We start from the raw sequence: 12717 nt of genomic DNA, 5'->3' as shown, positions 1-12717 counted from the left end.
GCAACACGAAGAAAGGGCACATTGCTCATAGTGCTAACACATATGATTAAAGATACAGCAAGACAGCATCAATCTCTCACAAGAGATTTAAAAATCACTTATTTAGAAAACTGATGCTTCCAAATCACTGAGCAAGATAAGCAGCCCATAGGGAAAACTGGATATTATTATAATCTGAACTACCAGCTACTCTGCTACCATAGCTCAGAATATTCAGATATTCTGGACACCTTCCAAAATCTGTGTCCCCATCAGTCTTTCAGTCTTCAGGTGCTGGCTTTAAGTGTGTGTCTCCCTCCTTTCCTTCCTTCCTTCCTTCCTTCCTTCCTTCCTTCCTTCCTTCCTTCCTTCCTTCCTTCCTTCCTTCCTTCCTTCCTTCCTTCCTTCCTTCCTTCCTTCCTTCCTTCCTTCCTTCCTTCCTTCCTTCCTTCCTTCCTTCCTTCCTTCCTTCCTTCCTTCCTTCCTTCCTTCCTTCCTTCCTTCCTTCCTTCCTTCCTTCCCTCCTCTTTCTCTATTTCTCTCTCTAAAAGACATTTTTAAATGGTTTTTATTTTTTTCTTTACAAATCTTCATGAGCCATACCATGTATAAAGCATGAAAATACTAATTTCCTGAACTAATTTCTTGTCACTTACTGAATGGAAACATGAACTATATGTTTATACTAGGATTAACAACACTGTGGTTGGTTAGAGTAGGTGCATATGTTACCAGATAAAAGCAGAGGTATCACAACTGTTTTCCTTGACTTCTGAAATATCATCAGCTTTGGGTGATGAAATCTCTGTAACTCTTCCTCTAATCTTATGTGTCTGTTGTTTTGGTTTTAATAGTGGCTCTGCTTTTCTGATATACCTGGTTACAGTAATCTTTTACAGTCTTTCTAGCCTTAAAAGACTACTGTAATTGAATTAGTTATAGCAAAGTTCTGCAATGGAACAGCAATAATGTACTTTGAGGTGTGTTCTACACCAGATTCCCAGATGGATGAGTTTTTTAATAAACTCAGCTTTACCACATGTATCAGTTTTCTCAGCTGTCTAGAAACCAAGTTTACACATGCAGGTCTCTCTCGCACATTTGCATGATTTATCTGGGCTAAGGGACCACATAGATGTACATCAAGCAAAAGTGAAAAGCCATTGCACATATAGGTAATTTTAATCCATTCCATTTTTAAATACCACAATAAATTTAATTTTCACAATAAATTAAATAGCCATATTCAGTTTACAAAATAGAATTACTTAGTGTGAAACCAGTATTTACAAACATTGTACAGTATGTACATGATGTTTAGCTTTGTTGACACACAAGCATAGAAGAAAAAAATTATTTGAGCTTTTTTTGACACATGGCTGACATGCTACAAGTGACACTATGGTCCATACAATAAAACAATAGTGCAAACTCACCACAGGAACTCTGCAACAATGTAGTTTGTATGATACAAGATATTCAGATATTCATTTCAAATAATAAGAAAATAGTAGTATCCACTCTCATTGTAAAAATTCAGCACTGTGTTTAAAGTGTCAGTATTCCTTTAGCAATATACATACCAAATATAGCTTGAAAATTATGCTTTCTCACAGCTTCACAGACTTCTTACATGATTTTCATGGCATAAACCATTATTCTGCTTAGATCAATGAGTATGTCACATAAACACTTCACTAAGTGAGAGGAACACTGACACTTTTAGCAATGTCTGATTTCATGTTCCTAAATACCTCCTTTCCCTTTATTATTATATCTTAAAAGATGCTAGTATGCTGACAGTAAATTTACGTTAGTTACTACTCTGTAGAAAAAGTTGATCCCACCATATATTTGGTCACACACTGCATATGTACATGTATACATGAAAAAAGTTACTTTGATAGCCATGTCTATGAAAAGTGCATATTTTAGCAGAGACATTGATTGCATGTCTCAGGTGCAACAGAAAATGTTGTATGAAGTTTAATTTAGGGCCAGTTAAATGTCCTCCCAGTGATCTGGTAAAATTTTTGATTAAAAGGATGAAAGAACTTGCGCAATTTGGTAATGACAGAGGTATCCACCTCTGGATGGATGCGTCCCTTGCTACCCGCCAGGCACTTGTTAAAGACAATGTTAAATCGCAAGCAGTAAAACCCTCTGGTGGCATTGAAGTATAAATTGTACTGACTTATCCTTGGAGGAAGATTTAGGAACTTCTCGACCAGCTGGAGTTCTGGCAGTGGTTCTGTGATGAGCCGGTCTCCGTCCACTATATGAAACTGCTCGATTGGGAAGTATTTTAACCATCTCTCCAAATGTTTTGTGTAGATGCTGGTTCTCACCGCCTTATACTTAGTGTTCACTTCGCAGGTATTAGGATCAATAGCCAGCTTCTCAAACTTGTAGTAAGTTTTATTCTTTCTTTCCTTACCTTCCAGCACCTGAGTGTAATCAGAAATAGCTCTTGTGGTAGGTTCCCTGACAATGATCAATAATTTGATAGATGAGTTCATTTTGTAAATCCTTTCAGGTACTTCCTCAGTGATAAAATATGCAGGGCTTTTCTCAATTGTTATTTGATGAGGGTAAGAAAAAGGCATTTTTTTCCGGTACCACTCAATCCCCTTGGCATAGTTCTCATCATTGTCAAAGAAGTGAATCTCTTGAGAAGCTTTGACAACTGCAGGGTGAAGGTTCAGCATCTCCAGCAGTGCTCGGGTGCCTCCTTTCCGCACCCCAATGATAATGGCCTTGGGAAGCTGCTGAACCAGATTGTGCAGTCGTATTTGTTCCTTGGTGGCATTGCCCTTTCGGAACTCGTGGAGCAGCCCTCTCTTGAACTGCAGAGCTCGCAGAGGGATTTCGTCCTGGCTGCGGGGTCCAAATCGACCATCGATGGGGCAGAGGGGCTGCAGTCTGCAAGCAAAACAAGAAGTATTTGTAAAAAGAGGGTATCTCTTAAGGCAAGTTTTCTCTATAAGGCAGTCACATTCATGGAAACCTTTTGCAATGTGATGTGATGTATGCATCTTCCAACTTTTATTTTATTCTGACAGTGATTAAAATGTTTGCAAATAGTCTGGTTATTTATTCTAGCATTTTGCTGTGATTTGGCTAACTCCTAACTCCACCTTTCTGCTCTTTGCAAACATAGGTACTATGTTTACTGTTCTTGGGTTTTCTTGAACCTTCTCTTACTTCCCATATTGCTGATTACTTTATGATTGCTTTGGCAGTTTTTAAAACATTCTAAGATTAATTTTAATTGTAATTTTGATCTGAAAATCCACTTCATTTAAGTCATCTCCTTCCAACACTTTTCTTATTTTAGCCCAAATTATTTTCAGTCCTTCCCCTTCTGTTGACTTTATTAGCTGCTGATCCAGAGATGGCCTTTTTAGTGAAGAGGAGCAAAAGGGATGAAAAACATAATAATCTTTCAATGTTTTCCCTCCTCTTTAGAAGGTGCATGGTGTTTTCCCTGAGATGGAATCAGAAAGACCAGGGTTCTGACTCAGGAAAGATTAGCAAGGCACAGAAAGAATGTCAAGAAAAGTTTAAAAAAATGCATCAATAAATTACATAAATGATTTTCTTATCATCACTTATGTATCCTTCCACTGAACCTCATTTTGTGTCTCACTGTTTCTTCTTTTGCCACTGCATTTTTGTGCTATTCTTTTATATTCACCTGCCATTATTTCACCTGTTTTCCACTTTCATAATGCTTCATTCTTGTATTTGATGTCACTGAATGCAAGAAATGATTAAGTAAGAAAAATGTTTAAATTATGTTACTACGGAACCTTGAATAAGCTCTCACTTCCACTCCCATATCAGTGCTTTAGTCCTTATATAGGCCAATATTGCACTGAAGATGAAATTGGTGTGCAGAGAGCGAGCTTCCAAAGTGCTACAGAAAAATATCATTAGTAATTTTGTGGAGCCATGCTCTCCAAAATTAAAGATACGTAAGAAAAAAGGTTGCTGGGCATATGTATTATGATAAGGTTTTTAAATTACATGGCCACATGCTACTATTTTTCACAGGACCCCTGCCTCAGCCAGTACACCAGATGGGCAATGCTCATTAATAGCTGTTTAGGTATTCAGCATTTACGCTGGTTTCTCAGCATGTGGCCCTTCACTCATTTACTGTATATTATTTAAAACCTGCTTTCAGGACAGAATTATTTATTTCTTTATGGCTTTTCCATCCATCACTGCTTGTTGGCATCTCTAATTTGACACTGATGCTAGGACAATGGATGGCTGGGACAAAATAAGTTTGATGCCCCTGGCTGACCCACTAGCTCTTCCCTTGATTATCCAGATGCTGAGAGATACAGCCTGTCCAGGTAGAACTGAAGAAACAACCCAGATGACATTGCTGGGTTCACGTGAGCTCTAGCTAAGTCCTTCAAACTAATTAGAAAGTTTGATGAGAAGTGAGTTCCTGTTGTTATTTGTTTTCTCAAGTTTCCAGTCTCTTCCTTTACTTTTTGCTATCTACTGAGTAAGAGCCTGACTTGGTTGCAATGACTGAAGCATTGCAACACTGAAGTAAACCTGCCAATAAACAAACAAACAAGCAACCCACTCCCCCCAAAACTGACCAACCAACCAAACCAAACCCAACAACAAGGACACAATGAAACAAACAGAAAACAATGTCCTGACATGACAGTGGTACAATTTGGTCAGACTGTGGTGTGGCTGGTAAGAGACTTTCTGCAGCAGCGAGGTGGCAGTTAAAAGCGTAAGAAACAGAAGTGGCAAATGCTATCTCTGTTCTTCTCTTCCCTCTCCTTCTGTGTATTTGTTATTTGTTTTCAAGCAAAAAGTATTCCACAACAGCAGTTCCAGCCCCATCTCAACTAATTTTATCTCTTTTGCTCAAAAAGACAGTTAGCACTGCCTTCAGCGTAACACAACAGCTTGTCAAACAGGGTGGTTTCCTTTAAAAGTAAATAACTACTCAAGATATCCTCTAGCCTAAGGGAAAAGACTGGATGTTGTTAAAAGTCCTTCATCAACACTTTACATTTCAGTTTTTCTACTCTTTACTCTTTCTTATCCTCTCTCTAAACAATAAAAAAATATCATTTAAAGATCTTGGCAGTGGTGGTATTAAACAGGCTGTCAGATCTCAGTAGCTGAATCGCCAGATGTAACTATTTACTGTTGTATCACAACATGTTAATATTTTTGGTTCTCTGAGTCATTTTTTTTACATTAAAATAGCAGTCCTTTGCAAAGCAAGAGTATAACATTTATTATATCACTGAAGTTGGTCTCCCAAAACACGCAATTTCTCTACCTGCTACAGTAGAACTCCACAAATATTCTTCTTGAGAAAACTCACCATAGAAAAACTCATCTCAGGGAACTATATTTTTGACTAATTTCAAAACATCTGAAGTACATCTGCACAATCTTAATGACAAATAGCTGTGCTGTCTCTCATGATCCAAAATACTTGCTAATTGTCTTCTAATGTAAGTGTCATGATGGCAAAAGACCATGAGCCTCGTTGCAGCAGGAGCATTTCAGAGCACTGAAATCAAGTGCAGAGGCCCCCCCATACTGCCAGTGAGAGAACTGGGCAACTCAAAGACTGGTGCAGATATTCTCAAAATTGCCAGGTAGAGAATGTCTTTGAGCTTCCACATGTGAAGTAGCTCCATGCACTCAGGATCTGAAGGATGATGGCCTCCCCTGGAGGGAAGTGCTCAGTTCATCCAACTTTATGACTCAATGAATCAAATAAGCTACAAGCAATTGCCCTTTGGACTTAAGAAAACTCAAAACATTCCCACTGAAGAGCCCAATCTGAGGCTATTAAATGTGGGCTATCCCCAAGTCTCTTGTTCAAATTGGATCAGCATAAATTAAGCATAAAGGAATCTGGATTTCCTCCTGAACAATTAGTTGTTCCAAAGTCTATCCAAGCCACTCAGTGTCCTTTTTCTGACAAATTCAACAAGTCTGGATCGTGCCCTACTGTTAACAAAGAACATTTCCAGCTAATTCATCTGTTTCATGTTTTCTAGTGCTTCTTTCTCTCTCTCTTTCGTAACACATCCAAATAAAGGGCTGCTTTTTAGCAGTGTGGTATTTTTCACACTGGGTAATGCAAGAGAATGAAACTGAATTTTACTGCTATTGGCAACATTATATATGAAACCGGTGGAATTCACTGCCGCCGGAGGTCAGTGAGTCAAATACTGTGGCGAGATAATTTTATAGCCATCAGTAAATTCTGAAGATGTGCAAGCACTGATAATAGCCTAAGGTTAATTAGATTTCATGCCTTGGAGCATAAAATATACTTTTGCAGGGACCAGTAAGGAATTTTCCTTCCATTTACAGAATCACATTAACTTCAGTGAAGTTTTCACCTCTGAAGCATCAGAGATGCTTTGACCACCAGAGGAAAGCAAATATAAACTCCAGGGCTTAGTTTGCAATGCACTTGGTCCTAGCTGAGTACACAGTCTCCCTCTTCTTCTGGAGTGGACTTAAGCAGCTGAAGAAGGCACCCAGTGACTTCAGAGAGAGCTCAACATTACCTAGCAATGGACTCTAAGTAGCTCTGCTTTCAATTCACTTTCAATGCACTGTGTATTCACACAGCATTGTGTCACAATTTTGAACTCAGTTTTTTCCATCATTAAAAAGAAGTGCACTGTTAGAGCATTAACCCTGTCAAGCTGTTTACCCACTTCTGGAAATCTTGAAGTCTTGTTTCCTTCATTCTTTCAAAACCTTTCTATTTATTTATTTATTTATTTATTTATTTATTTATTTATTTATTTATTTTTAATCCTGTCTTTGTGTGTCACGTGCTGGGGCAGTCCCAGGCCATTTTGAAGGTGACAGAAACAGTAGTGTCAGTGTAGGTAGCACTACTGTTGTGCTGTCAATAACCACTCAGAACTCAGCCCGGTCAAGTGCCAAACACTCTTTGATTTCCTCTGCTGGATTTTCTACTGCTCTCCAGGAAATCACTTGCAGAGAAAACCCAGTTATTTAGCACATTCAACTCCAGAAAATACTGGCTAATTGTCATAGTTAAAATTCTCAAACCCTGAAGCAATCTTTCAAGTGAAATAGTATTCAAAACTTGAGAAGCTACTCTGCAGGCTTATTCTTAATTCTAACTACCACTGTAGAACATTAATTACTTGCTCATAAATTTAGAAAGACGATATATAAATACATCATAGCTTGTTTGCTGAAACTAGAGGTCAACACACAGATGCACAGAGACAAAAACGAGCTACAGTAATGACATTTTTACTGGATGCTGTTTTATTTCTTCTCTGAAAACAAGTGCCAATGTGCTTAGAATATAAATGGACAGACAGAAATACTTTGACAGGGATGACCCGTGACTATTTTCCTGCTCTGTTCTCCAAAGAGGGGGAAAGAACAATGAAAACCAGTACTAGAATAGACAGTCTTTCTATACACGAGTGGACACTAACGAAAAAAAAAAAAAGAAGAAGAAAAAGAAGAAGAAAGGAGATTCTTTAAGCCAAAACTGAGACAATCTGAGCCTATTTTTAATTAAGAAAGCAGCTATGTAATGACTTACCTATCCAAGCTCCCAACTCTGGCAACTAGATATAGGAGACTTCCAATAGCAAGACTGCCTAGTACAAAGAGCTTCTGTCTCAGCAACGGCTGCTGTTTGAATAGCATGGCCCTCCATCAATCTTCAGGACTTCTGCAGTCTGCAGACACAAAAACACATAAAACACTCATCAGAAAGCAATATGCAATATGGGTAATGTTTAATCAGTTGTTGCAAGTGATTAAGCCACACTTGCAAAATCTTTTCAAGCTGCAAAATAAGTAGTTAAAACTTTTTTGTTTGCTACTGTTTTCATGTCCCATGCGGTAACACCAGGCAACATGTCTGGGATAGGCTGATAATTCTCAAGTGGTAGTTCAGCTACATCTGCTGTTATTAGGGCTGTCTGATAGCTACACAGTGGGTCTTGACTGTGTAAAGGCTCATATTATAATAGGGTCTCTTTTTAGGTAATTATGTTTAGACTTTAAGCCCTTCAAAATCAGCCTGGTCTAGATTTCAACAGAGATTTAAATGCTTTGCTGCCAAGTGAGGCATCAGTAACCAGGAGTTAGGCTTGCGGGTCCTGTGCATACAGTACATGGTGACACATTTACTCTGTCTCTAGTTTTATTAGAGCATAAGCTGGAGAGAAATCTAAACCAGTGTACTTCTTGATCTGTACCAGCAAGCTCCTGGTGACAGAACTGAGAAGCATGTAGCTGGGCTGGGCACAGTGACCATTTTTTCACACCAGCTCATCCTATCAGCTCTCCCTGTGGTGGGCATTGGCATGGTGTCTTCTGTGGAGAAACCCTTAAAGCAACTCATCTGCCTGACAGCAGCATTGGCTGTCATATCAAGACCTGATGGGACACAAACTGGAATCCATGAACTGAGCGTGTGCGTATCCCCAGATTTCAGCAACACTGAAGCATAGACTTAAATTTTCTTTTCTGATGTGTGCCAGAGACCATCTAAAGCCCCAAAATGATCTTTGCTTCAAATACTTTACATAGAAGGCAGGCATGAGTCAAACAATGTGACCTTGTGCCAGAAAGATTGAATCAGAATAACCAGGAGGTCCCTAGGTAAAGTAAGAAGGAAGTACCGAGTAAAACTATTTGTCTTTAGCCTGACTCTTGCCTAGGCATTAGGTTTGTGTTCAGGACTGTAGACCTGTTTAAGAGACTCAGAGGTGCATCCCTAATGCCTTCTTACAAGAACTGAGAAGAAAGACAAGTCCCTTCTTTCAGAGCACAGCCAAATATGACATGGTTCTCCACTATGTACCAGTCCTGGGCTTTCTTATAAATATACAGGAAGCTAAAGTTCAAATCCTGTCACTAGTTCACAGGATGTAAGGGCACATCGTCCACCTACCAAATGAATGCTTTAATCACCAAATTGATTCTCTTGATAGAAAAACCACAAATATAAACTGGAATAACCTGAACCATTCATCCACATACTCACTCACTCAACCAGAGACTACTCAATTTATTATGGAGTAGTTTCAACAGATACAGCTTCTCTTCTGAATTTTGACTGGACTTATTTTGAAAAATTTTTGATGTCAAGTTTATTATATTTCACTACTAGTAAAGCTCCTTTTGCAGCTTACTCTCTTCTTTTCCAGTCGTAGGACTTGCATCAAGCAAGACTGGGCTAAATTATTAAAGGCATATAACTATATACAGAAGCAGAATGGGTAGTGAGAGTGCAAGGTGTGACTGGCCACTGTTAAACAGGGCCTGTAAATATTTCTTTGTCCTGCCCATACTGTTAGATTTTTAGCCCAGAAAGCTCAGGAGACTCCAGGATAACTTGGGAGCTACTACAGGCCAGGGACCATTCCCAATGGACAGCATACATGCAGCCTGCCTGCCTTAGTGCTGGCTGAGTTTAATGGTGTGGATGCAGGTCACTCCATAGTGATTGTCTTCAAGGGTGGTAGAACAGTAATTCTCAAGCACATTTATTCTACTACTATATAGAAAGCCTTTGTAAGATCAGCCCATCATCTCTTGATAAAAGAGCCATGCAACCTTGAAGCTCTGAGTCTCACTGAATCTCTAACACACTTCTGGTGTGCTAATAATAATAGTAACTCCTTATATAGCCAGGTCACAGCTCAGGATAACCTCTCACACAGGATAACCTCTCATACAGAATATATTGCTTTTTGCATAGATAAAAGGAACTGTATAATAAGAATTCTTATCTAAGATCCCTATTGCAACAAGAATCATATAAAACACAGAGTAAAAGGAGTTTGCAGTGTAAATGCAGAGACAAGAAGTATTATCATCCTTTAAAAAATAAATGAGGAGCAGAGATAGAGAGAGATTAAGTGATTTGCTCAAGGTCACAGAGAAAACCTGTAGCACCAGTGGGATTCGGTGTAAAATGTCTGAATTCCAATCTCATGCCTTAACTACATGATAAACTTTTGCCTTTTTTGTAGTACACTTTTCTTAACATTGAAAAATAAATATTAAAATGACATATGAGGTATTCTAGACACTGAGCAAGGCATAAAAAACATAGTTGAAGCTTAATTATTAAGAAAAATGCATAGATTATATATCTCTATGTTGATATCCTATTGCTAATTACTCTTTTAATTAAGCTATTTAATTAAAAAAAAGAGGAAAGAGGACATGGTGATGATGATAGCAAATTTTCATAGCTTTCTAGTTTTAAATCATTTAGTGCTACTCTCTCTAAATAAAAGTATCACTTCAGCATTACAACAATGAGTTCTGAACTTCATCTCCCAGAAAACATTCACATGTACATTAAACTAAAGTGCTGTCCACATGTTCTCCCTTGTACTGGCTCTTGGACCTCCGTTAAGTCCTATCTGCAGGACTTATCATAAAGCTGTGGTAGTCATCAGGACATAATGAAATTAAATTAAAAACAAGCTGTTTCCTGAAAGAGATTTGACAAGGTCTCATGTTTGCAATAAGATTCAATGCAAAAAAACCAAAAAACCCACCCAACCAAAACAATGAACAAACCAACGAAAAAACCCAAACCCAAACCAGTTCCATTTGCTCTGTGTTTGCATGTACCTGAGTAGAGACAACTTTTCCACAGAATGACAAGTACTTAACACTCACTAGAAATGCAAAACTAACATTATTTATTTGCTTGTTTAATTTTTGTTGTCAGTTTCAGCATCTAATTTAAAGTCCATGGATGGAATTTTATTCCAGAGAGGATGTGACCTCAGTAATACTTTCCTCACATGTTAGGATTTTAATGAAAAATAGTAGAAAATAATATCTCAACTTCAGAAATGGCTACATCTTGCAATGGCTGTACTGAGATAGCTCTAGGTGACAGAAGAGAGGACTGAAGAAACACTTCTATTTAAGCCACAGAGTTAATACAACCAGAATGTGATTAAGGTGAAGGTCCCTAAGGCGGAAATGTTGCTGGAGACTAGCATGGCAACACTTAAATGAAATGGAAAGAAGAAAGGGAAGAAATGAAAATTCTGGGACACATTATAAGCTGCACAAAGTTTTCTGTAAGGAATGCATACTTTTAAACTTAACAAGAGCTGGAAGGCAAGATAAAACATAATCCAAAATGACAAGATTTTAGCAGTTATTTGAGGCAAATAAGGGTGTTTTTAAAAGAATGTTGCTCTCTGTTAGGGATGACAGCTGAACTGGCACATAAGCTCCTGAGTGGTAGGAGGAGGTTTAGGAAAGCCACAGGCAGAAATCTCCTGGTAGCTGGATGCTGAATGTGGAACCTCCTTCCAAAAGAGATGATAGTATACTATTGCACATCTCCATTGGGCTTATATCAGAAATATCTATCTTTAACAATCTAATTAAGCATGCATATAAGAAAAGTCCCTTCCTGGGTATCCAAGAGAGTCATGATGCACAAAGAAGAACACAAACAATTCACAATGTGGAATGCATAATTTTTAGAAATGAAAGTGTGTGCAACATCATGTAGAGACAAAAAATGTAAAGTGATTAGTGATTTCAGATGCACAGCTGATCTAACTTGTTAGATTGACACAGTAAAGTTAAATAAAGAACCTTCATTTAGCACTAGAAAATAGCCTTATCAGTGTGTTGACCTGAATTCCTCACTCAACCCTATTCCCCATGTTCCCATACTGGCCAGTGAGATGACTGGGGTTATTGAGCAAATTGCCAAGAGAAGACAGTATAACTATGTAGAACTCTGATGATAATACCAATTGGAAAACAGATGAACTGTTCCAGGTGAGATGAAGTGATCAGGGATAAAGGAAGATATTGCATGTGCTGGCCAAATTATGTGAATTTTCAGAAGTCAGTTTAAGTTCAAGTTGTGTCAAAGTCAAATGAGGAGGAGAAAACAGAAAAAGCATAGCAATAATGATGGTATTACTGTTAAAAGTCTGAATCAGATAACACCATAAATTGTGCAGGAGCACTGAAAACAGAAGCTGTTCCTATAATTATCTATTCCAAATAAACAGACAATGAGACAAGAAGATCACCAAGAACTTATTTGAAAATGTTCAGAGGCAAAATTTTTGGACATGTGAAACAGAGATGAGAAGATGCTATTGATAAATGAAAAGCATATGGTTGATTATAGAGAGACATGTAAGAAAGAAAAGCAACATATAATCCTTTGGCAAACAGACCAAAAAGATACAATCATGATGGAATGATGTGATTAATCAAAGTGAAGTACAAACCACAGGAAATATGCACAAAGGAGGCTGAAAAAAAAATAAATAGGAGGGTTTTTTTTTCAGTTTAAATTATCAATCAGTTGCTATAGACTTTTTAAATTTTGTACACCAGCAGGGGTCATCTGTTGACCAACAAATATTTGTCTTCATACACTGTAAAAAGATCTTTGAGTTTGTGTAGCATTTAAATACAGTGACTGAGAAAACAAATCAGGGAACTGGTCACTTGACACATTTACATTTCTCTCGATTCTGTATTACATTTCTTGAATGTTAGCTACAGCCTCTTGCATTTGTCATGGGGTGCAAAATTCATACAAATCAAGCACTTAGACTTTTTCTGGGGTAGGAAATCACATAGCATTTGGGAAATGAGGGAATTTATACCTCAAATTTTGTGCATCAGCTCACCAGCCCGTGATCTTCTTCATGG

General features: G+C 38.0%; 1 protein-coding gene across 1 annotated transcript; it reads right to left on the bottom strand.

The window, feature by feature from the left end:
- Window positions 1-1202: 1202 nt before the first annotated feature.
- Window positions 1203-7717, bottom strand: HS3ST5 (heparan sulfate-glucosamine 3-sulfotransferase 5). Its single transcript, XM_082049409.1, has 2 exons — window positions 7586-7717; window positions 1203-2901 (listed from the first exon to the last, which is right to left on the bottom strand). The coding sequence occupies exons 1-2, from the start codon at window positions 7690-7692 to the stop codon at window positions 1971-1973; spliced, it is 1038 nt and encodes a 345-aa protein (XP_081905535.1). The 5' UTR covers window positions 7693-7717; the 3' UTR covers window positions 1203-1970.
- Window positions 7718-12717: the final 5000 nt, after the last annotated feature.

The sequence above is a fragment of the Streptopelia decaocto genome, assembly GCF_964273445.1.
Source record: "Streptopelia decaocto genome assembly, chromosome: 3".
NCBI lineage: Eukaryota > Metazoa > Chordata > Aves > Columbiformes > Columbidae > Streptopelia > Streptopelia decaocto.
Note: the sequence above shows the minus strand (reverse complement) of the source record. Positions and strands in the feature narration are given on the sequence as shown.

Bases quoted from the DNA above. Each gene is read 5' to 3' on its own strand.
- HS3ST5 (XM_082049409.1), bottom strand. From the start codon at position 7,692: ATGCTATTCAAACAGCAGCCGTTGCTGAGACAGAAGCTCTTTGTACTA. The intron at 2,902-7,585 runs GTAAGTCATTAC...TTTTGCTTGCAG, and splicing joins AGAGTTGGGAGCTTGGATAG to ACTGCAGCCCCTCTGCCCCA.